Genomic DNA, 27,260 nt, shown 5'->3' with positions numbered 1-27,260 from the left:
GTTTGCAGATGATATGATCTGACACATAGAAAACCCTGAAAAGTCCACAAAAAAACATTGTTAGAACTAGTATGTCAATTCAGCAAAGTTGCAGGATACAAAGTCAATATACACAAGTCCGTTGCATTTCTATACACTAACAGCCAAGAGAATAATCTCATTTGCTATGGCATCAAAAAGAATAAAATATTTAGGAATATACTTAATCAACTAGGTGAAAGACTTGTGCACCAAAAACTATAAAACACTGATGAAAGAAATTAAAGCAGACACAAATAAATGGAAAGACATCTAGTGTTCATGGACTGGAAGAATTAATATTGCTAACATGTCCATACTCCCTAACCTCCAGATTCAGTATAATTCCTATCAAAATCCCAATAGACTTTTTGTACAGAAAGAGGAAAACCAATCCTAAGGAGTCACAAAAGACTCTACATAGCCAAAGCAATTTTGAGCAAGAAGAACAAAGCTGGAAGTATCAGACGTCCTGATTCAAAATTCATTACAAAGCTACAGTAATCAAAACAGCATGGAACTGGCATAAAAATACACATATAGGCCAGTGGAACAGAACAGAAAGCCTGGAAATAAACCCATGAGTATATGGTCAATGACCTCTGGCAAGAGGCCAAAAATACACAATGGGGGAAAGAATAGTCTCTTCAATAAATGGGGTTGGAAAAACTGAATATCCACATGCAGAAGAGTGAAATTGGTCCCTTATCTTATACCAAACACAAAACTCAACTCAAAGTGGAATAAAGACTTAAACATAAGACCCAAAACCACAAAAGTCCTAGAAGAAAACATAGGGACAAAGCTTCTGGGCACTGGCCTTGCTGATGATTGCTTAGACATGATACCAAAAGTATAGGCAACAAAAGCAAAAATAGACAAGTGTGATTAGACCAAATGAAAAAGCTTCTTTACAGTAAAGGAAACAATCAACAGAATGAAAAGAAAACCTCTGAAATGGGAGAAAACATTTGCAAACCATTTATCTGATAAAGGGTTAATATCCAAAATATATAAGGAACTCCTATAACTCAACAGTATAAAAAACAAACAACCCAATTAAAAAATGGGTAAAGGAAACAAATAGACATTTATCCAAAGAAGACATACAAATGACCAACAGATCCATGAGAAAGTGTTCAACGTCACTAATCATTGAGGAAATACAAATCAAAACCATAATAAGATATCAACCTGCACTCATTAGAATGTCTTTTATATATATTTAAAAAAAAAATGGGGAGCCTGGGTGGCTCAATCGGTTAAGTGTCCTACTTCGGCTCAGGTTCATGGGTTTCAGCCCCATGTCAGACTCTGTGCTGACAGCTAGCTCAGAGCCTGGAGCCTGTCTTCGATTCTGTGTCTCCCTCTCTCTCTGACCCTCCCCTGCTCTCGCTCTCTCTCTCTCTCTCTCTCTCTCTTTCTCTCTCTCTCTCTCTCTCTCAAAAATAAACAAAAACATTTAAAAAAAAGATAACAAATGGTGGAGAGGATGTGGAGAAAAGGGAACACTTATCCACTGCTAGTGGGAATGCTAATTGGTACAGCCATTATGGAAAATAGTATGGATGGTCCTCAAAAAACTAAAAAGAATTACCATATAATCCAGCATTTCTACTTCTGGGTATAAATAAACAAATTGATATCAGGATCATGAAGAGATATGTGTACTCACACCTTTTCTCTGGTATTATTCACAATAGCCAAGACATGGAAGCAACGTAAATGTCCATTAACAGGGGCGCCTAGGTGGCTCAGTCGGTTAAGTGTCTGACTCTTGATCTCCGCTCAGGTCATGAGCTCATGTGTTCATGAGTTTAAGCCCTATGTCGGGCTCTGCATTGACAGTTGGAGCCTGCTTTGGATTCTCTCTCCCTTTCTGTCTCTGCCCCTCCCCTATTTGTGCACATGCTCTCTCTCTCTCCTTCTCTCAAAAATAAATAAACATTAAAAAAGAAATAATTTATAAAAGTTGTTTATATGTTAAAAATATAGTAGCCATCCATGAAATATTTTATTTTTTGTATTGTTCTTTTGGTTATGTTTGTGATTTTGTTTGATATAGACAAGTATTTCAATTTTTGTAGTTAAGTCTATCAACCATTTCTATTGTGATTTCTTACATTGTTAGGTTTCTTTCAGAAAGTACTTTCTATTCAGAGATCAGATAAAGGCTCTTTGAAAAAATAATTTCATTTAGTTCTTTAAATTCATTTGGAAATGATTCTGCTATATGTGTGAGATGACAAACTAAACTAATGTTTTTCTAAAGAGCTGATTTCCTCAATATATAATGAGCATACCATATTATTTACTGAATAATCCATTACCTCCCCATTAATCTGAAATGCCTCTTTTATCTTATAATTTTTATATTTTAATTTTGTATTATATTAACTGTTTTTTGAGAGAAAGAGAGCATGAATGGAGGAGAGGGGCAGAGGGAAAGAGAGAGAGAGAGAGAGAGAGAGAGAGAGAGAGAATGAGAATGAATCTCAAGCAGGCTGCATGCTTAGCAAAGAGCTGGGTATGGGGCTCTATCCAATGACCCTGGGATCGCGACCTGAACCAAAACCAAGAGTTCAACTGATTGAGCCATCCAGGTGCCCTTTATTTTATGTTAAATTTTATGCTATTTGCTTATTACATATACATATAATACACATAATAATTCATTTCTAATTGTATCTAAACCAAAATTTTGTTGAAAATGAGTCAAAAATATAAGGGGAGGCCTTAGAGTCACCCTGAAATATTCAGTCTGAGAGATCCACATTTTGATCTAACTAAAGTAAATGTACTAATTTCAGCCCTGAGATTACTTTTAAGGAGAGGATGGAGAAATGACACATTTGAACAAGGCTCATTTCCAGGGACATGAAGAATCTCTGTAAATAAAGCTTGAAAGTCTGACAAGTTCTCTTCTTTGTCCACAAAATGGATTTGAAAATTATTACCAGTTCTTAATGACATCAATGTATTTCATTCAAAAATCAACCAGTAAGTCCTTAGGTACCTTTTCATGCTTGGATCCGATTAGGAGGTAAGTGGGACCTTGGTCTTTGGGATGGATCACGATGGTGTAATGTGTGGATAACAGACTTCGCCCACTGGCTTCATAGTCTTCATCTGAATCACAGGATCTGTCAACCTCTTCAACTTTAGCTTCCCAGAGTTTGATCTGACCTAAAGGAAACTAAAGGAAATGTTAATAATTTTGAGGAAGGCACTTTCTAGGTATTTTCCTACCAAAATTTTTCATAGTCCTTTTCATTCTTACCTTTAAAAGTATACCTTTTTTTTTTTTCCCAATGAATGGCCAACGGCAATTGGGTAACCTACATTGTTACAGAAGTGGTGGTCACAAGTAAAATACCCAATTATGATATAAAAGAACAGTTTAAATAGTAGACAAGAAGCTACTTCTGTACAGAGGTTCGGATTATTCATTACACTGAAATGACCCATTACCTAATCAAGCAATTATGTAACTCAGTCAAAATATTCATTTGACTCTTCCCCCACATAATTGATGTTATTAAGGTACTGGATCAAAAGGACAAGTGTAGTCAAAGTTTCAATGCTCTTCATAGGAGAAGTGACAAGGTTAGGCAGCTGATACAAAGAAGTGTGATTAACCATCATCTTAAACCCAATGCGTTATGGGGATATTTATTAACATATGGAATCTATCAGAGCAGAGCCATGATTTCTTCCCTCTTACTTTGAGTAAGAAAAACTTCCTAAAACTGATTTACATTAAATTCTACCTACTTTTATTGACAAGCGCCGCCTTATGTGCTGTGTTGAATATTTAGCATATTTGTTTTAAAACTTTTGTTTTAATTAAGTACATCTATTCCAGGAAAATACACGGTCTGCTTCAGATTTGCAGCTTCGAAAATATGTTACCAGGTTTGCAAATGCAGTCTGAAAATGTTCACTCTAACCCAGGGGTATCTCCCGATCTCCATCCTCATGCTCAGGCCCAGGGCTCAGTGTGGGGCTCTCTTCCCACCTGCACTCACTCTCCAGGTGATCTCGTCCAAGCTCCTGGCTTTCGTTGCAGCATAATGAGCTGCTCTCATATTTAAAACTACAGATTCACTATCTCTACTTAGCCCTCTAAGAGCATCTCAGACAGCCTGCTCTTCCCAGTCTTTTCTAAGTTGTTGGCAACTTTATCTTCCCAGTTGTTTAGGTCCTGACCTTGGCATCAGCATTGACCATCTCACTATTCCTCAAACACACCAGGCATGCTCCTGCCTCAGGGCCTTTGCACTTACTATTCCCTCTGCCTGGCATGTTATTGCCTCATATATCCAGATGGCTGCTCTTTTACTTCCTTCAGAACCTAATTAAAACATTAGCTTCTCAGTGAGGTCTTACCTGGCTATCTTATCTTAACTGAAGTATTATCTGCCTAATAGCTGCTTAATAGTAAAAACTTAATTCATTTCATTAAATGTGTTGTCCTTCATGAGAAACTGACTTCTCATTAAATTAGTAACTATTTTCTCAGTGGTTACTCTGTGCAAAGCACAAGTCTGGGCACTGAATGAAGAAAATTTACTTCTGAAGGAAAAATGCAAAACTAACTTCCCTACACTTTCAGAAAAAGAAAGGCAGTAAGAGAAAAGCCAAATAAATAAATAACAAATACTATTTTTAACTCATTTAATAAATACAATTTTATTTATTAAATATATTTATTATACATTTATAGCAAAATATTTGTAATGATAAGTAGAAAGTTTTAAAAACAGGAAAAAGAAAACTAATTCCACTGTGATAATATATGGCAATCCTGTCCTAATTGTGTGCTTTAGACATATCCCATCATATGAAAATCAAGGTTTCATCCATCCCAGTATTTAAAGATGATTATTCATTTTACCAAAGGATTCACCAAGCTTCCATAAATAGTAAATAGACCTAGTGCTTTTAAATATTTTGACTGAATAAAAGAAGACATTGATCCGGATTAAAAAGATTGTTTCTGGTGTGCCTGGGTGGATCAGTCAGTTAAGCATCTGACTTCGGCTCAGGTCATGGTCTCATGGTTCATGGGTTCGAGCCCCGTGTCAGGCTCTGTGCTGACAGCTAGCTCAGAGCCTGGAGCCTGCTTCATATTCTGTATCACCCTCTCTCTCTGACCCGCCGCTGCTCACACTGTCTCTGTCTCTCTCTGTCTCTGTCTCTCTCTCTCTCAAAAATAAATAAAACCTTAAAAAATTAAAAAAACAAATTGTTTCTGAAACATCTCCAGCACACAATGAAGTAGGTTTGTATGGACTCATAAGCATTCTCAATACTTGTCTAGTGATTACAATGGATTTCTACTCATCCACCTACATTCTTCTGACTTGTTTCTTCTGTGACCAATGCTATCCACTTTTATTATATTATTTTAAAAAATTTTTTTAACGTTTATTCTTGAGACAGAGAGAGAGAGACAGAGAGTGAGTGGGTAAGTGGCAGAGAGAAAGGGAGACACAGAATCCAAAGCAGGCTCCAGGCTCTGAGCTGTCAGCACAGAGACTGATGTGGGGCTCGAATTCACAAACTGTGAGATCATGACACTAGCTGAAGTCAGTCAGACACCCAATCGACTGAGCCATCCAAGCGCCCCTACGTTATTATTACTTACTAGTGAGAATATTTAAATTCTCTTTTAACAAAATATATATAAATTTCTATTTTGAAAACACATGCTTATTATGGGAAGTATAGAAAGGTATCGGGAAAGAGAATGTAAAAAATCATCCATAAATTCTACCATCATAGATAATTACTCGACATTGGATACAGTTTTTTCTGATCATCTGCTATACATATTTTTACAGAGATGTGCCAACCTGAGAATTATAAACTCAGCATCCCAGCCCTCCACTCCTAATATCTCCCCGTAACTGCAGAACGGAAGTTGGAAACCATCTCTGTCAGGGTCCCCTTCCCTCCAGGGTTCTCAGTTAGAGCCCATCTCTGTGAGCATGTACGTGAGGTGTGGGAGATGAGGGTGAAGGAGAAGTTGTCACTCTCTTGAGACGCTTGCCGTCCAACGCGTGGGCTGATGTGAGAGTCACAGAGCTTTCTCCTAAGCTGAGGACCAGCTGCCTCTGGGCTTTGGGTCGGGGTGATACAGAATGTACAATTTCATATTGTGCTTATTTCATGTTAGCCTCTTATGTAAGCATTTTCCTACATTACTTCAGAGGTATAATTTTTAATAGCTTGTTAATTCCCATCCCACGAGCAACACCGGGAATAACGGCGTGCATATTAAATATAGCTGCTTAGAACCGAGAGGGCAGTCTGAGAACGGAGCGGAGACGTAGCTAACTGACCTACATGACGTGGTCTCTGGACCAAGAAGTCTGGTCTCACTGATGCAGAGATCAGCCACATGCTGCCATTCTGTGGGGCTCACATCGATAATTTATGCAGGTACTTTGGCATCTGTTGATTCAATTTTTAGTTTCAGTAATCCAAAGGTGATGTGGCGTACCCATAATAATAACCAGGCATACACTTCACCTTTGAAAGCTGTCCCATCTTTCTTGTTTTTAATTATTTTATTATTTTTTAAAGATGTTATTTATTTATTTTTGAGAGAGAGAGAATGAGAGAGAGCAGGAAAAGGACAGAGGGATAGAAGGAGAGAGGGAGAGAGAGAATTCCAAGCAGGCTCCACACTGTAAGCAAAGAGCCTAATGTGGGGCTTGATCCCATGAACCATGAGCTCATGACCTGAGCTAAAACCAAGAGTTGGATGCTAAACCAAATGAGCCACCCTGGCACCCTTCCCATCTTTTTACTCTGAAAGTGAAGATAACTCAAGCTCTTTTGGGGAGGAGATGAGTTTAAAAATGAATACAAGGATATAAACGGGTAGAAGATGGATAGGTAAGTCATATCTAGGGATCTGAGAGCCTGGGACAGGACCGGATTATTTTCCTTCCCCAAATTTTCTTTCCTATCTTGTTGTTCCCTTCATTCAGAACCTGAGCAAATATAAGAAATTGACAACTCAGAATGAGGCAGATTTTTCTCTTCTAAGACAAAGATACATTAATCAGAAGTTGCCAAGAGTTATAGTTAAGAATCAAGGCCCTTGTAGGTATGTGGTTACCTCAGTAATAAATTTTTCAAGATTTCAACCTTATCAAAAACTCTCAAGTTTTGGGTAGCAACAGAAGAGTGAAAGAGAAAATTGAAGCCACAATACACAAAAAAATGCCTCTAATTAGCTTATTAAAATTACATACTTACCTTATCTTCTTGACTACGAAAATAGTACAGTGTTTTTCCTATAAGTGTACACCAGACTCTCTTGGAGTAGCCATGCTTTACCTGAAATCATATTTCAAAGAATTACAAATGTAGCTCGGAACCCTGACACCTTGGAGTATAGTATCTACACTCTACCTGAAACTGCATATGTATCCAGTTTGCTCAAGGTCTAAGTGATAGTCCATCTACATTGTCCAAATGCAGTTTAAGATGTACTTGTCTGGCTTTAGTGCTCACCATTCAACACAACAAATTTTGGCTGTATGTCAAGTATGATACCTCTAGGGCTGAGAAGTCAAAGACAAATAAAACAAGATGCTCATTTCACAAGTAAGTGTATTTCATAGATTTTCAATAATCCTGTGGCTCTCTGGGTTAACCCCCTAATAATGTTAGAAATAAGAAGATTAAAACCTAAAAAAATTCTAGTGCTTTCCCAAATATTAAAGATCCACTCTTCAAAACATTTGATGCCGTCTCCAGGATTCATACAAAATATTAAAAGCTGTAATTATATACTGAGTACTGCCTGTAATATGTCAGGAAACATGTCAAGTGAGTGGGACAGAATCTGATTCTCCCTCTTGAGTCTGAATAGTCAGAGACCGCTCTAGGGTCTGTGCATTTTGTGATTTAAGAGAAGGGGCCGGGGAGGCCCTGCTGACCCCGAGTCAAGCCCTGGAGAAGATGGAGGAGCCAGGCGGGCAGTCATCTGAGGGAAGAACATTGGACAGAGGGGGAAAGGCCTAGGGATGGTGTGTCTGAGACTGAGCGAGTGGGGGGAGAGGGCACGGTGGAAGGGACAGGAGGGGCGGGGCGGGAGGCACGCATGTTTCCCAGGGCCCTTGTAATGACTTACGCTGGAGGGGACTGTTCTGAAAGGAACACACTGAGAAGAAAACAAATAACTGCTCTGACAGAGTTTACAAGGAGGCACGTCACCGTAGTGGGGGAGTGCTGCTTTTTGAGGTCAAATGGACCAAAGCTTCAATTCCAGTTCTGCCTCATGCTACATGGATGTCCTCAGGCCTGACCTCTCATTCAGCCTTTTGGTCTATAACGTGGAATTATTGTATACCTTACTGGGCTGATGTGATGACCATGGGAGAGAAGCAAACTACTCTAGTATTTATCTACAGCTCGTGTTGTAGTTACTCAACAAACACTTCCTTCCTCACTATGAATATGGAGAAGTAAAACACATGGTATTTAAACCCACCCATGCAGCCAGACTTTGGGCTGTGGTTTAAGCAAACACCACCATCCAACAGTTTGATGGATTTAGAATCCCCTTGAGCAAAAACAAAAAATATTTCATTTGGTAAGACATACTTCGTTTTAATTAAATATAGAAACATATATTTACAGATAAATATCCTGTAAGTCTTAAATAGTTTGTGCCACTCAGTTTTTTCTTCCTTTCTTCTCTTTCTTTTTCTTTTCTTTCTTTCTCCTCTCTCTCTCTTTCTTTATTTTATTTTTCTTTCTTCCTCTCTCTCTCCCCTCACTCCCCCCCTTTCTTTCTCTCTTTCTCTCTCTCCCTCTCTCTTTCTTTCTTTCTTCTTTTAAACAAAATCCCAGAAAGGCCTCTCATTAAAACTGAACTACACTTCATCTGGCTGCAGAGAGCATACTTTTGAAATGATTTATCTTTAAAGTAGAACAGTGTGTACCTTTGAAGAACTACAAGTTAACAAAGACCTTTGCCAATTCACTGTAAAAATTGTGTTTTAAAAACACAGTCTATCTTTCTGTGCATGTCTGATTATATTAGAATTTCTTAAAACTCTGACTTATTCTGGAAAACTCATAGTAAAGCAATTATTCTTGAAGAATCCTCATAAAAGCTTAAAGGCGACCTCCAATCCCTAGGGCTTTGGCAAATAAAATAACTGAGTCGTTTTTTACCTTGAATCTATACCAAAGGTCCCTCCTATCAGTTCTGTCTGAAACTTTGAAGACACGATGCTTAGCCTCTGTCATCAGACAAAATATAAGCTACCACAGTTGTCTCTTTTTTCCTAAATGCTCATGCCTGCAGCCTTCTCCACTGTAAATCCTGCCACCAGCATTGCTGACTTCCATATGTAGGTGAAAGTCTTGTGATAATAATGGCTAGCATTTTGGGAGTGTTTATGGTGTTCTAGACACTGTTCTAAAGCACTTTATACACATGAATAGTTCATTTCATCCTCAGGGCGCCTCAGTGGCTCAAACAGTTAAGCAATCGACTTCAGCTCATGTCATGATCTTGCACCTCTCCTGGGTTTGAGCCCCACATCAGGCTCTGTGCTGACAGCTCAGAGCCTGGAACCTGCTTCAGATTCTGTGTCTCCTTCTCTCTCTGCCCCTCCCCTGCTCCCATTCTGTCTGTCTCTCTTAAAAATAAACATTAAAAATTTAAAAACTTTTTCATTTCATCCTCCCAACACGCTGTGAGGTTGTCACTATGATTATCCTCCACTTTACAGATGAAGACAGTACGGCACGGAGCCTGCTAGCAGCCTCTTCAAGGTCACACAAGGGTAAGTGGCAGAGCCAGGGACTGCGCCCAGGCTCTTGCCCTAGCCTCTTTCCTCACTGCATCTCTACATCCTTAACTCACAGCTTCGTGCTCTCTTCATTGCCACTAACCTGTGTTGTCCCTGTTTTTGCCATCTATCCCCTCCACTGCACCCTCGATTTTTTTTCTTCACTGGAAATTGCTCCACTTCTGAAACTGACATTTTATTCTCTGATCTCAACCTTCTTCCCCTCCTTCCGTCTCTACTTATTCACACTACTCCTCTTCTTTGACCTCTTTCCAAACGTGAAGTCCCCTGATCCTTCCATTTTATTTCTGTTTATCAGTTCTCTCCTTGCCTCTCTTCTCTTCCTCCCAACCTTGGATCCTGGGTTTGGTCACAAAACACCTCCAGCTCCAAGGCCTGGGACTGTGTCGCATTCTCTGCTTCTAACATACACACTCAATAACATTTCACCTTCATTTGCTTTTAGGTAATCCAGTGAAGAGTGTGGGAAGAGAGAGGGTAGGTTATGGGGGGCTTTCTGATATAACATTAGCCATAGTTAATACCTTAAAATTGGTTTATAAATATATGAGGGTTCGTGTTATTATTCCTTCTATGTTCACACATTTGAAAATGCCCAGAATGAAACATCAATTTTAAATCATCACCTTGAAGGTATGTGTAAAGCAAGAAAAGTTACGTATAGAATCTAGGTGGGGGGAATATGGGTTTTCGCTGTAAAACAGTCTTCTAACTTTTCTGGGTCACTGAAAATTAACATAATAAAATGTTAGAAAAAAAGTGACTATCTTCACATGGCTACAATGTAAAGTCTCTGCTCCTATTTCTGGGCATCTGAAGATGTGAGAGAAAAATAACAAACTCTAGTGACTAAAGTCAAGTGGGCCCTGACTAACACTTAGCAATGTTTCTATTTGCCTTTGAGTGTATATATCCCTATGCTCCTGATTATTCTCAATCCTTTCCCTCATTCTCACTAAATAATTTTGTCTTATGGAGTAATCTTCATCAAGAAAATTTAGGCATATCAGGCATGATCTCATTCAATGCCCTAGAAACTTAGATATTCATCCTTTCTTGCCTTCCTGCCAGTCTGGCCCTTCCACCCTACTCACCATGCCCATCCCCCATGCCCTCCCACCATGCCCTCCTACCATGCCCGCCCACTATGCTCGCCCACCCACTTCTTCTGAGCTTCATTTCCTACTTCTCCCCTCTGCTGGTTTCATCCTTTCAGTGTGCAAACTCAGGGGATGTCTTTCTGGTCCTAAAAATGCCTCTCCTGACACCATGCTCCCTTCAGCTTCATTCTCTCTGATGTGCTAGACCATGTGGACAGTACCACAAACTCAAATACCCTTTAGCCTTCAACGCACTGCACAGTAGCTTCCTTGCTGACCACTCCACCCGCTCTGACGCTGCGGACCCCTCTCACCGGGTCACACACTCCTCTTCCTGGATCCCATGACTTACTTTCCAGGGTCTCTTCACACATCTCCTTTGAGTCGTCTCAGCTCTTGTGAGACCCCAGTGTTCCAGCAGCAGGTCCCCCACTCCTTCAACACACACGTGTCCCTGGGAGACTCTGTCACCATCATCAATTCAACCACCACACACATGCTGAGGATTCCCCAAATCGTCTCCAACCCAGCCTCCCTCTCTGAGGTAGACTTGCTAGCACTGTTGGCCAGACTTCTTAATTCTTAACTCAGGTATCCTCAAAGTTCTAAAAACAGGCATGGTCCAAAATAACCTTCAAATCATCCTAACACTGTTCCTCCTCCCTGAGCTGTCTTAGGTAGCACTATCTTTTACTCAGCCAATCTGTTTTCCCCACTTCCTAACCCCAACTTCAACCAGTCTAACTAAAGATTTTACCTCCTCTCTTTACTTAAATTTGCCCTCCCCCCCGCTTTCCCTGTGACCATTCGAGAGACCCATGCTCTTCACGAGAATCACTTCTGCTAACTGTTCTTAGAATTTCCTTCCAGGTTGCCCCCTGAAAATCCACTTTCCTCTCAGTGGGGTGAACTATTAAAAACATGAATATGCCCCTGCCTCTCTTACAAAGCTGAAGGGTTCCACATCACCTTCAGGGTGAAGAATAAAGTCTTTAACAAGTTAAAAAAAAAATCCCTCTGTGACCAGGCCCCTCCACCACTTCTCCAAAGGACTTGTTTTCAGCACACACAGCAGCGCTTGGAGATCCTCTGTCTTTGTTCCCGCTGTCTCCTAGTCCCATTTCCATTTGGTGTAACTATTCCTTCTCTTCCCTGAACTCAACATAAGTAAATCTTCTCTGAGAAGTTGTTCCTGATCCTACAGCCTAAATTAGATTTCTCTGTGACCTTACCATGCATCTCATAATTGTACTTTGTACATATTATAACATGCTAAGTCCCTTTCTTCCCCAGTAGATTATGTGGCTCTCTGAGGAATGTGGCAATAGTCAATTCATCTTGATGTCTTCCAACCCATTGGCTGGCATGTGGGAACTACTCACTAAATTTTTGTTTTTTTTTTAAATAAATAACTTCTTATAGAGAAAATGCTCTTCCTAAGTATTAGAAGTTGCAAGAGTGAATATCCAGAGACAAATTAGTCAAGTTCTTAATATCTACCTACATATTTCTGTACTTAATAACAACCTGACAGACTGAAAAAATGTCGTCCCCTCCAAAGTATTCAAGTGCTGTTCTACAGTATCTTAAATTGTAGCCTGAATGTGAGCTCGGAACAAGTCACTCAGAATAACCGAAGAAGTTTTTCTCTTATAAGGCTCTGAGGGTGAAAATATGGGGGTGGACATGAAAAATGGTAGGAAGGAAACCTAATAAGCATCCTGTCTATAAACCCAAATGGTTTAGTCATCTGATAATCACATCCACTTATACTCATTTAAAACGCCATTGTGAGGTGGGAGGCAGGGAATAGTAGAAATGTAATGTGCAGAAACTGACAAGGCCATGTGGGAAAAGTCAAAACAATCAAACAAACAAACCCTTAGCCACTGGATCATATTAAACTCTAAGGGTTTGATACACATGGTCCTTGAAATCAGAAGACAACTAGTTATTATGAATTCTAGTAAGAATATCATTTAAAGTAGTGCTGTGTGCACCAGAAAATATATATTTGTACAATACCAGACAGTTTCTAAGTCATCAGTAACTGAAAAAATATTTTCATGGTAATGTAACATTTTGGAAAAAACAGCACAGCTCTTTGTTGAATGTATTGGTGAATTTCTTCTCTTACTTTTGGTGTAACTGGTCAATCTTTGTAAATATTACTGAATAGTACCCATATGTTCCCACTTAATGGTAGCTATGGTGACACAGCTCTTCTAAATCTAAATTTTTTACTTCTAATGTAAATAAAGTGCATGAAGGATGAGTGATTAATCAGAAGCTATTTTGTATGTAATACTTTATGTGTAAATATTATATTTTTCTAAAAGTGACCAATTTTTAAATTTAAAAATAATATTTATCTTAGGTTTCTTTTTTTTATTTAAAATTTTTTTAATGTTTTATTTATTTTTGAGAGAGAGAGAGATTGACAGCATGAGCAGGGGAGGATCAGAGAGAGAAGGAGACACAGAATCTGAAGACAGGCTGCAGGCTCTGAGCTGGCTGTCAACACAGAGCCTGACGCAGGGCTCAAACCCATGGACCGTGAGATCATGACCTGAGCCGAAGTTGGATGCTCAATCGACTGAGCCACCCAGGTGCCCCAATTTATCTTAGGTTTCTTACTCTTTCTAAAAAGGTTAGAAAACAGAATTATGCAAGAATAAAATAATATAGTGTTAAACCATATATCTTGGTATATTTCATATTCAGACATCTTTCTATAGATGTATATAAGACCTATTTTATCACCTAACAATGTGTGTAACAATATAACATATTCCTATAGCACTAGATATTCTTTCACGATGTTTAAAATGGCTGCATAGTAGGAGTGACTGCGTGGCTCAGCGGGTTAAGCTTCCGACTCTTGATTGTGACTCAGGTCATGATCTCATGGTTCATAAGTTCGAGCCCCACATTGGGCTGTGAGCTGACAGCACAGGGCCTGCTTGGGATTCTGTCTCTCTCTCTACCCCTCCCTCTCTTGCATGTGCTCTCTCTTTCTCTCTCTCTAAAAACAAACAAGCAAACAAACAAATAAATAAAATGCCTGTATAGTTATGCAATATCTGATTATATATACTTAATTAAACTATCCCCTACTCCACATTTAAGTTGATCCAGTTTTTCTTTATTATAAACCATGCCATGCAAGTAATCTTTCTGGGGTAATGAAAACATTCTGTATCTTGATAGAGTGACTGTAAATATTTGTCAAAACTCATCAAACTCTACATTTAAGATCTGCATTTTAGTAAGTGTTAAATACATCTCATTTTTTAAAAATAGGAATAAGACCATGCTGTAAGTATTTTGCAAACGAAGACCATTTCCTAAGCATAAATTTCTTGGACCGAGACTGCTGGATGAAAAGGTCTGCATAAATGTCTTTGAACATTTAATATTCATTCATTTCTTCATTCAAAAGCATTGACCGAATTAATACTTGGGTCAAGACACTGCCAAATTGTCTTTTTTGTCCCCCTAAATTGCCTTCTAAAGTAATATGTTCACTCATTTTGTGTCAATATGATGTTTTGTAATTTTAAAAAATGTCCTCCCTTTGACCAGGTGTTTTTTTAGATTATTTATTTATTTTGAGAGAGAAACAGGAAAGGGGTAGAGAAAGGGAGTAAGCTGGCTCCTCACTGTCAGCGCAGAGTCCGATGCAGGGTTAAAACTCACAAATCATGAGATCACGACCCTCTGAGCCAAAAGCAAGAGTCGGACGCTTAACCAACCGAACCACCCTGGACCTCCCAGATTTTTTAACACATAATTTGTATTTTTTCAGTCGACCAGCTCTACTTCTTTCCCACTGCATCCTTCCTTCCTTCCCCCCACATTGGTACTTGTCATTTACTTACGGATGAGAAAAGCTTGGTTTTCACATGTTTCAAATGCTTTCTCAAGCTTTTCAGCTGTCTTTACAATTCTGCTTAGGGAATTTTTGATAGTAAGAACACTTGGTAACATAAGTAAGACTCCCTTCCCACCCCAAGACAATCTAAGTATTCAATACACATGTTCTCTGACACCCCCTTACGATCGGTGGGGCTGACTCCCCAGCTGCCTAGGACGCTGCTCTATACAGGAAGTTCCTACCTTGGTGAGCAATCCCTTCACCGTCGGTTTGCCCTCAGGCTGCAGAAAAAGTGGGTTGGCAGCTTGTACTCGGAGAACATTCTGCAATACTTTAATCCACTCTTCCAGTATATTGGGAGAATCTGCAGTCAGATAGTATGTGTGTTTTTCAGTGGTCAGCTAGAATGGGATGAGAAAGAGATAGGAAAGGAAACTCTGAAGGTTTAGGATTATTAGCATTTCCCTGTCTCTCCTAAAGACATCATTAATTAACGTGGAAACAAATAGGCCATACCTCAAATCCTAGGTGCTAAATAAGGACTCCACAGATAATTTAGAATAGTTTATCCAGTTTGTGAGAATGACAACAACTAACTTTGTGTTGAAATACTTGTTTGTACTTCAGTTGGCTTTAAAAGTTTTCAGAGTGTTAAGCTTTTGCATCATGATTTTTTATCTTGCTTACTAATTACATTTTCTTTTTCTCCTTTAAATGTGCTATAGTCTCCTGGCTTTTGAAGTGAGCAGTAGCATGACTGGAGACTGTGATACAATAATATATTTTTTGCAAATAGAGAGGAGTTATTTGTTATAGAAATAAAAAATCAATTATAAATAAAATAAGAAGTCCTTGCTTATAAAGAAGAGAAATTCTTACAACTAGCATGTGATCAGATATTATGAACTCGCAATTTTTCAGTCTTGAATGAACCACATTTTTAAATTTCCAAATATTTCAGGAGTTTGTAGATGGTTCTTGTCTGCCATACTTCCAGATGAAGCTTTCCCTGACTCTCCCTTCTACTTTCTTGGGCAGTTCTCAGGTATTAGCTCCTGAAACATGAACAATGAACCTTTGTGATAAATGTTCATTCACCTCTGAAGGAGCAAGATAAGAAAATAATAATTGTTTAAAAAATTTTTTTAAGTTTTTTTATTTTGAGAGAGAGAAAGTTGGGGCGGGGCAGAGAGAGAGGGAGAGAAAGAATCCCAAGCAGGTTTTGCACTGTCAGCACAGAGCCTGACACAGGGGCTGAACCCACAAAACACGAGATCACAACCTGGGCTGAAATCAAGGGATGGATGCTTAACTGACTGAGCTACCCAGGCACCCCAAGCAAATAATAATTATTGAAGGTATTTCAGGGGCGCCTGGGTGGCTTAGTTGGTTAAGCATCTGACTTCAGCTCAGGTCATGATCTTGCAGTCTATGGGTTCGAGCCCAGCCTCCTTCAGATTCTGTGTCTCCCTCTCTCTTTGTCTTTCCTCTGCTTACACTCTGTTCTCTCAAAAATAAATAAACATTTAAAAAATTTTTAATAATAATTATGAAGGTATTTCAGATAAAGTATCTGAATTTATTTATTTTTTAACTTTTTTTAAATGTTTATTTTTGAGAGAGACAGAGAGAGACAGAGACAGAGTACAAGGTGGGGAGGGGCAGACAAAGAGGGAGACACAGAATCTGAAGCAGGCTCCAAGCTCTGAGCTGTCAGCACAGAGCCGGACGCAGGGCTCAAACTCATGGACTGGAAGATCATGACCTGAGCTGAAGCTGGAAGCTTAACCGACCGAGCCACCCAGGCGCCCCGAAAGTGTCTGAATTTAAATCACATATGCCAAACTAGCTCAACAGCCTGTGCTTTAAATTTAACAGATTTCTAGCAAGACTGGCCTGATGTGTGGGTGAATGGCCAGCAGCTACATCTGGGGTGTGACTCAGTAGGAAGCAGGACAGCCTTCTCTTCACCAATATCTTTCCAACTTAGATGTTGTAATAGCTGGAGTTCATAGAAGAATTGCCACTTTCTGGCTCTGTACCAATATGCAAACCTTCCTGAATTTAGTAGTACCTCAAATTAATAACATCTTATTGGAAATTCATTTCTCAGATAAGCCTTCCCTAAAATAGCTGGACAGGTTAAGAGCTGAGAATAGCCAGGAAAGAAGAATGGAAGGGCAAAGGGAGTGTGGCGGACAGTGACTTAACACAAACCTAGCTTATAATGTAGTTTGAACTGAGGAGGCCAGGGGTTTCACACATTTTTGAGTCATCACACTTAATACAAAGTAAATAAACAAACATTGAATCAGCCAATCTCCTCTCTATTAGCATGGATAATCAAGAGTTGAATTTTCCATAATACCAAAAAAAAAAAAAAACAGTTAAAAAAAATACCTGAACTGTTTGCTTGTTATCTCCTCTTAAAATACTGCAGGTTGCACTAAGTTCAATATGGCCCTGGGGTTTTCTAATTACATCGCTCTGTAGGAAAGGAAGAAAAACCAAACGTAAAGTGATTGCTTGTAATAGTTATAGTAAGAAATGCTCTGCATAATTAATTGCATTACAGGGAAGAAGATCAGGAGCCTGATTTACAGTTTGGGGAATTCAGTTCTAAAGGGTAAACACTTTCCACTCACCGGAGACTTATAGTAAAGTAATTCACCGCCTTTGAGAACAAACCACCTCCTCTTCCAAGACTTGACTTTACCACTCATTTTTAATAAATAGCCAGATTTTTCCAGGGGTTCCTAGTTAAAAAGAAATTTTAAAAATTTAAGTTTCCTTTTGGAGGCTCAACCTAATAGGATTCATTGATTTTTTTTTTTAAACTTGATTCAGTATTTACATTTTTCCCGTTATCACTGGAAGATGAGCACGTTTTAGGAAGCTTCTGCTCCGGCTGTGAGTGTTCTGTGTCTGTGGGGTACGCGTCTGGGGGAATGGCGTAATCACTTTCAGAAGCCACAGAAGAGAGAGACACACCTAGATGAATAAAAATACATTAAGTCAATATTTAATAATCAGGTGGTCCAAATGCCAGCTGCGAGTTCTCCTAAGGAATACAGCTATTCCACAAAAGCATCAGCCCTCCTCAACCAGATTTATTCTCAAAGCTTTTGACATAAAGAATTTTTAAAGCAAAAAACTAGAACTAGAGGGTAAGGATTATCATGCAAACCTCTAAGGAAGTCACAGGAGCATGAATAATATTCTGGTATAATTATAAGTACAGTTAATTTTACATACATAAATTATGAGCAATATATACATAATAAAATACACACAAAGATACTAATGTATCTTTTATTAAAGATTAAAAACCATGTGTATATACATATTGACTTATATAAGGCAAACAAATGTTTGATTTTAGTTCATTAAGATTTGTACAATTTTAAATGACTTAGTTGTTGAAGTCACTTTTAATTTATTTTTAATGTTTATTTTGAGAGAGAAAAAGAGTGTGTGTGTGCACACTCGTGCGCGTGCATGTGTCCATGCACAGGGGAGGGGCAGAGAGAGAGGAGGAGACAGAGAAGCCCAAGTAGGCTCCATGCTGTCAGTGCTGAGCCTGATGCAGGGCTCAACTCACAAATTATGAGATTATGACCTGAGCCATGATCAAGAGTCAGATGCCTTAACCGACTGAGGCACCCAGTGATCACTTCTAAAGTAATTCACATTAAAAAGAACTAAAGTAATTCACATTAAAAAGAACTTCACAATTTCAGTAGTGTTTTTCATGTAAGTCGATACTATTAGCTTATAAATTTAAAAAATCTTCTGTAAAAGAGAAGCAATAAGACTTAAAGATATAAACAGATGATTTCATTTGCAAGCAGCTACAAAGTAAAAATCAAGGGAACATTTTCATAATAATTCACTTGCCTTTTTCAGAAATTGACTAGCAAGTCGCAGCCACATATGGAGAGTCATTACAATAGGAGATTTTGAATATAAGTAAAATCAAAGATTTACATCATTATTCATCACAATATCTGGCCATTTTTTTAAATATTTATTAACATTTAAGGGACTTTTTAGGATAATGACACTGTATCAATATTCTTGTCTATTTGACTAAGACAAATGACAGTTGTTATTATAGTAATGTCTTTATATTTCATAGAATAACAGAAATACAGATTTATAAGGGACCTCAGAGATCATCCTGCTTCTCTAAGTAGACTAAGGTACAGAGATTAAACTAAAACATTTATCCCAAGTCCAACACTGGGCAGGAGCAATGCTGGAGGACTAATCTTGGGAGCCCAGCCCCAGGGCCAGTGTGCCAGGCACCCTAGGTGTTAGGGACAGAGCAGATGACAAAAGAAAATAATCTCTGTCCTCATGGAACATAGATTCTAGTTGGGGGAGACAGGCAAAAAACAGGCGGTAGCTGCTATGAAAAAATAAGACATGGAGCAGACTAGAGGGAATAAAAGGACTAGCAGTTGGAGAAGAGCAAAGGATTGCAATTTGATGTTGTGCTCAGGGTAGATCTCACTGAGAAGGGCAGCATCTGAGCAAAGTGCCGCAGGATGCGCCCAAGTTAGCCCTGTGGACATCTGGGGGTAAGAATAGCAGGTAAAGGACGACCAGTGTGAAGGTCCTGAAATAAAAGCATGCCTGGCCTGTTCGAGAAACAGCAGGAGGGTGTAAGAAAGGAGAAAAGAGATGAGATCAAAGACATAAAATAGTCAGGCAACACCTTACAACCATTATGAGTCTTTGCAGTGTTTTGAGCAGAAGTGTGAGGTAACCCAATACCGGGTGTTGGGAGCTCAGACAGGAGTAAAGAGACCAATGAAAGCACCGAAGCTTAATAAAACCTATGGAAGCCAGGCAACTCTACTTGAAGTTGAGGGCTTGGAGATTACCCAGGGGTTCCGTGGAACATGGTCTAAAAACCAACAGAGTGCCCTGCATTATTTTTGTAAAATTCAGGAGTCATTCAGTGTGATTATGTCTCTCTGTAACCTCTACTGACACCAAAAATTTCTTCAAAATCCACTAAAAATCATAGATATGCCCAAAGTAAAGTTTGTGTTGGTTTCCACCTTAATATCAAATTAACCACCAGATTTTCAGGTGTATTTTCTGCCATTTAGCAGCATGACAAATTTAGCTGAAATTAAATCTATCCCATAAGTTATCTGAAATGCCACACAGTAACTATAAAAGAGAAGCCTCGCTTTGGCCAGTTATTTCACTCTATTCCCATAATAAAGTGATCTCTCTCTTACAGATAAGGTGGTTAAAAAAAAAAAAAAGATCATGTGGCTTATAGGAATCACAAAAAGAATTAAGAAGAGAATTAGGACTAGACTCTAAGCATCTCAGTCCTGGCTAATTCTCTTTTCACTTTGGTTTGAAGCAAATACTTTGATTTTTTAAAAAAAGTCCTACTATGTAGATGAAATTCCTAAATATCCTGAATGAAACGTCCTGATTTATGTGGAGCTGGCTTGCGTGCCTGCGACTCTCCCTCACCTCGTTTCATGGCTCTGGGGCTGCCTGGCCCGCTGCGACTGCGCGTGTCCGACTCCGACGTCCGGGAGCTGGACCGGGAACTGTCTTCTTCCTCTGACGCAGAGTCGTCGTCCAGGAACGGGCTGCTGCTTATTTGGGTCGCCTTCTAAAGAAAAGCACAACAGCTATCTGTGTCTCTCTCTCAAATCACCTCTCTTTTTAGGTATAAAAATGTTTTACCGGAAGTCACAGAATAAGATTTTTTTTTTAGGGAATACAAGAATATCTTTTGCTATTATCAAAGTCATGTGGTTAAAATCCCAAATTCTAGTTAGCAAGGCATTCATCAAATATAAAAGGCTCCTGGAAACATAGGCTGTTAATAGTTGAAAATACTTATTTTAGTTAGGTACTTAAAGCAAGGGGCGGGGGGCGGGGGGCGGGGGGAGAGACCCTGACAGCGCCAGAAAAATCTTTCCAAATTAGGAATTTCGCTACATTATTAAGAGTGGTACTTCCTTTAGACAATTAACCACAGTGGAAGGGGTGGAAAATCACGTGGGGTGTAACAAAAATGGGCCCAGACCTCTAGTACTCTGAGAAGCATAAATATTTTCTCCAGATCTTTCCATTTCTTCTCTTATGATATATTAGAGTGAATGTCTAAAACTCCCTATAAAGGGAGAGTCTGTATAAAATGTCAAGAACAGAATCTGGAGCTTGAATAAACAGTTTTCATGATCGCCATGAAGAGAACCACATGTTTAGCAGTAACGATAATGACTTACCCCCTTCAAAGTTGTATACACTGGGGTTGTCATATTCTTGTATATCAGAGACGTATAGAGTCCTGATGTGGTATAGGAGAGCAGAGGGGCAGAATCTGAAAGAGAAAACAAAGTGATTTAAAAACAAGAAACAAAAAAACTTCTCTCTAGCACTTTAGGTCTATTTCTTATGAATGTGAGCTAGCAAAAGTTCCAATTAAAGAGAAGCTGGATTAACACCCATGACTGTTCTTACCTAGTCTGCGGTAAGGATATACTCTTTTGCAAGGTTCATTACTGCCTCACGGATGCTACTTCCCCAACTAGACTGTATACTCTTTGAGAGTAAGGATCGTAGCTTTTAGTTCTTTGGCAGGCATCTCCATCCAGCTCAGGCTGGGCAGAAATAGCACAAACACCTGCCGAATCAGTGAGCAGTAACCTTGGAAGATATTCTCCAATTATTCATAGCCCTCTTACTGACATGGTGTTAAAATATCATCGGGCTTAAGCCTTTATCAGGTGAACCTCATGTTGAAAGCTTAAGAATATAATTTCCTGAGTGGTAAGAACAGAACATTGCTGAGAAGAAATAGAACATGAATAGTTGCCTCTAGGACATGGTTTACTGGTAGGATAGGAAGGGAACTAGTAGAAAGAACCACAGGACAATTTCTCTTTTTATTCCAGACAGTTCTTTGTTGTTTGGTTTTACTTTTTATACTGGGAATGCATTGCTTCTTTAAAATTTTTTTGAAGAAATAGAGAGAGAGAGAGAGAGAGAGAGAAAGGAAAGGGGAAGGGAAGGGAAGGGAAACAGTGAGTTTTATATTCTGGAAAAAAGGATGTAGAGACTGATATTTTTACAATTTTAAACAGCTGAAACTCACAGTTTCTTTGCTTAACCCTCTTTTAAATAAAAAACAAAAAGAGGAACTTTCTGCATCAGAGTTGAACATATATGTGCCCCTATGTTGGGTAACAGTGAATTTCAATTTTGGGGTGCCTGGGTAGCTCAGTTGGTTAAGCGTCCAACTTTGGCTCAGGTCATGGTCTCACAGTTTATGAGTTCAGGCCCAATATCTGGCTCTGTGTTGACCGCTCAGAGCCTGGGGTCTGCTTCTGATTCTGTGTCTCCCTCTCTCTGCCCCTCCCCCACTGATGCTCTGTCTCTCTCGGTCTTAAAAGTAAATAAAACATTAAAAAAATTTAACATGTAAATCAGCAACCTTAGAAATCATTTTCTGAGATACATAATTCTATCTCCTCCAATGACTTCATACATTTAGGAAATTCTTGGTTAGTGAAATGGCAATACAAAAATCACTTATTTGTTTAAATATGTTTTATTGCAGTAAAAAACACAACATAAAATTGACCACCTTAACGATTTTTAAGTACAGTTCAGTTAGCATTAATTATAGTCACATTGTTGTGAATTAGGTCTCCACAACTTTTTTATCTTGCAAATATTACAGTCTATGCCAATTAAGCAACTATTCCCCACCCCATTCAACCACCACCACCACCCAGCCCCCAGGAGCTGATAACCCCCCTTCCTGTTTCTATGAATTCGACCACTTTAGACATCTCTTAGAAGTACAATCACACAGTATTTATCTTTTCATGACTGGCTTATTTCCTTTAGCATTATGTCCTCAAGGTTCATCCACATTGCAGCATGCAAAATCACTTACTTTTATTAACATTCTCCACACTGAAGGCCTCAGACATTCGAATCCCTGATTTGGCTACAGCATAAATTCTGCTCTCCTAATGTAAAAGAGAGATTTAAACTGGATATTTAGAGCAAAGAAATGATTACTTTCAATACACATGTTTTTCATTTGTTCTTCATTTAATATTCACCAGAGCAGAGCATTATTATAAAACTGTCATGGGTGCCAACTCAAATATGCCACCGTGAACAGCACTGCAGACGTTTTCCATCCATTAGTCATTCCATTATTTTTCTTTGTTCCTTAGTTTTTGCTTGGTATTTTGAGTTCTTTTCAAGAGATAGGAAAGAAAGTAAGAGAAAACTTATTCACAGTCACTGATTGCACATAAATGCCACATTTTGTATTCTACCATTCTAAACACGGTTAAAGAAAAAACCCAGAAAACTTTGAATGGCTGTAACATGAGGTTAGAAAGCATCATAATCATCAACTACACATAAATATTACCTTTAATATTCTACTATTCTAGAGTCTGGTGAAAGAAAAGAGAAAAATCTTCAAGTCAGAAATCACTTGCAGCTTTAAGTGCTATCATCTTATTTCAATGTCCATTTCAATCAAGTACAAAAATACCTGAGGCCAAATAATAAATGAATTTGAGAATGGCAATGGAATTTATCATATTATCTTATTCCACAAGCAGGTTATTATTTTGCTTTCTCTTCTTTGAGAGAAATCTCTGAAACGGATACTGGAAAGGTTATTCGCTCAGTCCTCTGCGAGAAAAGGGATTGATTCCAGGCTGTTCTTCAGGGATAATCACCGTGTCCTGAATTGAGCATCGGATCTAACCTGGACACAGTTGCCTGACCAGGGCAGAGCAGGCTGTATGTGCTTCGGGACTGTGCTGGCCAGTGGCCTGCTGGGTCATGGGCATGAGATCCTTAACTATCTGAGACACATTCGTCTGGAGAGTGGCTGCGTGAATGAACCAGACGCGGTTTCCTACAGAATGTGATCCTGAGAGGCACACACAGAGACGGACAGAACAGCAAGAGTCGGCGGAACAGAAAGGTACCTAAACACAGGGTCGTAAGCAGGAGATGAGAGGCAGCCGGAAGCATGACAGCGTGGAGAAGGGTAGTTAGCAGTAGGGAGGCAGGGGGAGTCCCCGCAGATGGGACAGGACAAGTGGGGCTACTGGGCCAACAGCAGTGGGTGCTGTTTCGAAGGAGCTCGTAGAGGTGCTGCCGACATCACATGTTTTCCCACTAGAGTGACTACTGTATTTTGAATGATATTCCAGTTTGGTGAGGATGGGCCCTGCCTTCAAATAAACTCTTAAAAATCCTTAAAACTAAAAAACAAAACAAACAAAAAAAATCCTTAAAACACACTCTCATAAACTGAGGTAACTGGAACACATCTTTTTTCCTTGAAACCTGAAAGTACCTTACAAACACCGAAATAAAACCTCAAACTTGGCCAGCCTGCCAGAAGGCTTTGAAAAGCAATACTATTTTTTCGGGATACAACAGCATTGGAAGACAAATCGAAGAGAGAAAGGCAAAAGAGTAGAAAAATGGTTTGCCAAATAAAACGAACTTGAAAAGGCTAACCTAAATCTCTGAAAATCTCAACATAATAAAAGAAGCAAAAATTTCAAGTCCTCACTGCCTCAAGGATAACATAATTGGAATTCCAGAGATTCACATGCCAGTAACGTCCACTTTTTTGTGCTTTCCAGAATTTAATAATAAACTGCAGATGGCTTCATGTGGACACCACAATGAAATGTTCTTTAGAAAGTAAGTAAGAGCAGACCCATCTCAAGGTCTGAATTTATAGTCGGAAAGCATGGCTGCCATCATTGCTTAAAATCACACTGGTCACTAAACAAATAAAAATAATTAAATAAAAATAAATAAATAAAAATAATCTAAATAAAAAATAATAATCACAGAAAATTACCCCTAAACCAAAAAAATCCTGCATCCCAGAATCTTCTCTGGAGGCCAGACTATGTCAGTATGTGAAGAAAAAGTGAAATCTACAAAACAGATAATTTCGGTTTGTTTCAAATATACGAATACATTTTGTTCTAGTGATGTGTAGATAGTCCTATAAAGAATCATACAGTTGATGGCCTAACTATTGCATTAATGGTCGGTGTCTCAATGGAAGAAATTTCAATCTACTCTAGGAAGATGCTTTTGATTAAAGCAATGGATTTATAAGCTCATGAAGAGTAACATTAAATTTCTCTTAAAGCCAATAAAGTAAACGATTAAGTACAACAACGGATGACCAATAAGAGTTAAAGGTCCTGGTTCCAAATCCGTCCCAAGTATCACACAGGTAGGAGGAACACTTCTTCTCCGCCCCCTGATGTTTCCTTCCATGTGCAGGGAACTCTAGTAATTGAACACTCCAGGTCCCTCTCCAACCATTCATTTCTCCCTCCCAAGGAGGAGGGATGGCTTAATGTGACTGGCTGGCTTAGAGGGAGAAACTGGACAGGCAGAGCCTAGCACCTTCCTCACTCCTTTCTCTTGAGAACTAAAGGCATGCAGGAAACACCATTTGTTCTTTCTCTGGGCTGTAAGCTACTTGAGAGGGGCAGACGTCTAGTGGTCCAGGGCCACCTGGGACTGGATGAATAAATCTAGCGAATTCTGAGTTCAGTATCTGAAAAGTCATTTGCCCACCAACTCTCTAAAATCAGCTTTATCCGTAAGAAAGGTAACATTTTGATCTCCCACCTGTCTTCACCTTCCCTTATTTCTCAATTGACTCAGAACTAAGTAGGAAAAGAGAAGACTAGACTTTTCAGAACACCTAGACTTTTCAGAACAATCTGGATCTTGAAAAGAAATAGGAGAAGATAAAGTAAAACCCAAATGCAGGTTTAGGAAACAGCCAGCGTGCACGTGTTGCACACAGCAATGCCATTTACCCAAGAGGGAAACCGGTGCAGGGGTGGAGTTGGCGGTTTGCTGCACGCCGGCTTCTTGGCTGAGTCACAGCTTTCCTGGTCGTCAGAGCACGGGGACTCCAGGGAGTCATAGGAAAACAATCCGTCATCACAGCTAGTATCCATATTCTCTAAAATTTCTGTACCGTCATCATCAACTAGATCAAGATCTGTTTCCTGAGGTCTGAGCGGCCGGATCATGCTGATGGCATTTCTGTTTGTAGCAAACATCCTGTCAGAACTTAACTGTGGCTGGCTCAGGTGCCTTTTGGCTAGTGCCACGCTTATACTGAAAACATTAGGGATCCTTAACTTCGGGGGTGGCAGGTTTGATGAAGGCACTAATTGTGTTCCTTTTCCAGGGAGTGAGTTAGGATGCTTTGGAGTCAAAGCTGGGGTCAAAATAGGGCTTGGGGTGTTGGCCTCGCTGGATGAAGATGAATAATCCAGCCTTTGAGACTGAAATTTTTTATTCAGTTCATCCGACGAGCTATCGTGCTCCTTTTTACCTGATTCAGAATTGCCCTTTCCAAGAGGACAGTTCTGAGCTTTCCACTGAGCCTCCTGTTGCCAAGAATACAGCTTCTTGTGTTCCAGTCTCTTCATGCCAAAAGTCTCTTCCTCAAATATGGAACTGCTGTCATCAGAGGCTGTCAGATACGCCTCACTGCCCATTCTGCTACACTGGACGCCTTCCTCTGACGTGTGACTGGAAAGGGTGGACGTGTACCTGCACTTGGACCTTCCTTTGCTCCCGCCTTCCTCGTCTGAACTCCAGTCACTCCCTGGAGCCCCAGAATTCTGGGATGTGCCACCATCTGCTGCAAAGCTCGTTCTTGTTTTCCGATTCTGTCCTGAGACACAAGGGGTCTGATGCAATATTCTCGGACTCCGGGTGTTTTCCTGGATTTGGTTCTCGCCCGACTTTTCTGGAATTTCCATTTCTAGAAAAGCACATATCATATTGGCATGTTGCCTTTAATAATATCATCTTTCTGTACGTGCAGCTTTATGTAACTACACTATAAAAACTGGAATTTTCACATGAACAAAGTTATATGCATTATCCTTTTTTAGTTGTATGTCTTGTTGAACCCAACTTTGAAAACTGTAAGCTCTATATAAAATATGAGCCCTAACACTTCAATAGAACCGTGTGAAAATGAAACTATTTTTTACAAAGAAACCCGTTGGGGGAAAGGAAACTGACGATGATTTAAAATGAAAGAAGCAAAAATGAAACAGGGCAACTCTGACTCTCAAAAGAAAGCAGCCACCAAAGAATATCATTAATTCTGTTTTAAAGCAAAGAAAAGGACAGATTTCTTTCAACTAAATTTTCAAAATCATCATAGGTAAATTTAAACACAATAAATACAAATCTATAGTTTAAACAAACCAACAAACTTTGTTCCCAGCCTTTAATACACGAAATATGCAAATCCGTGATGAAACATACACACAGAAAGGCCCTCCTCATGCTACTTTTGGTTTATTCGTATCTACAAATGTGTTT

General features: G+C 39.3%; 1 protein-coding gene across 1 annotated transcript in view; it reads right to left on the bottom strand.

Moving 5' to 3' along the window:
• PLEKHH2 (pleckstrin homology, MyTH4 and FERM domain containing H2) overlaps window positions 1-27,260 on the bottom strand; it is a 98,282-nt gene that overhangs the window by 32,660 nt on the left and 38,362 nt on the right. Inside the window, exons 7-16 of the mRNA XM_029936217.1 lie at window positions 25,727-26,688; window positions 22,786-22,861; window positions 21,110-21,204; window positions 20,343-20,487; window positions 17,695-17,831; window positions 17,486-17,596; window positions 17,241-17,327; window positions 15,083-15,241; window positions 7,291-7,371; window positions 3,035-3,214 (exon numbers count right to left, since the gene is read on the bottom strand). Coding sequence (XP_029792077.1) covers window positions 3,035-3,214; window positions 7,291-7,371; window positions 15,083-15,241; window positions 17,241-17,327; window positions 17,486-17,596; window positions 17,695-17,831; window positions 20,343-20,487; window positions 21,110-21,204; window positions 22,786-22,861; window positions 25,727-26,688 — 2,033 coding nt within the window. The remainder of the gene's footprint in view (window positions 1-3,034; window positions 3,215-7,290; window positions 7,372-15,082; window positions 15,242-17,240; window positions 17,328-17,485; window positions 17,597-17,694; window positions 17,832-20,342; window positions 20,488-21,109; window positions 21,205-22,785; window positions 22,862-25,726; window positions 26,689-27,260) is intronic.

Source organism: Suricata suricatta, chromosome 4 (assembly GCF_006229205.1).
Source record: "Suricata suricatta isolate VVHF042 chromosome 4, meerkat_22Aug2017_6uvM2_HiC, whole genome shotgun sequence".
Taxonomy (NCBI): domain Eukaryota; kingdom Metazoa; phylum Chordata; class Mammalia; order Carnivora; family Herpestidae; genus Suricata; species Suricata suricatta.
Note: the sequence above shows the minus strand (reverse complement) of the source record. Positions and strands in the feature narration are given on the sequence as shown.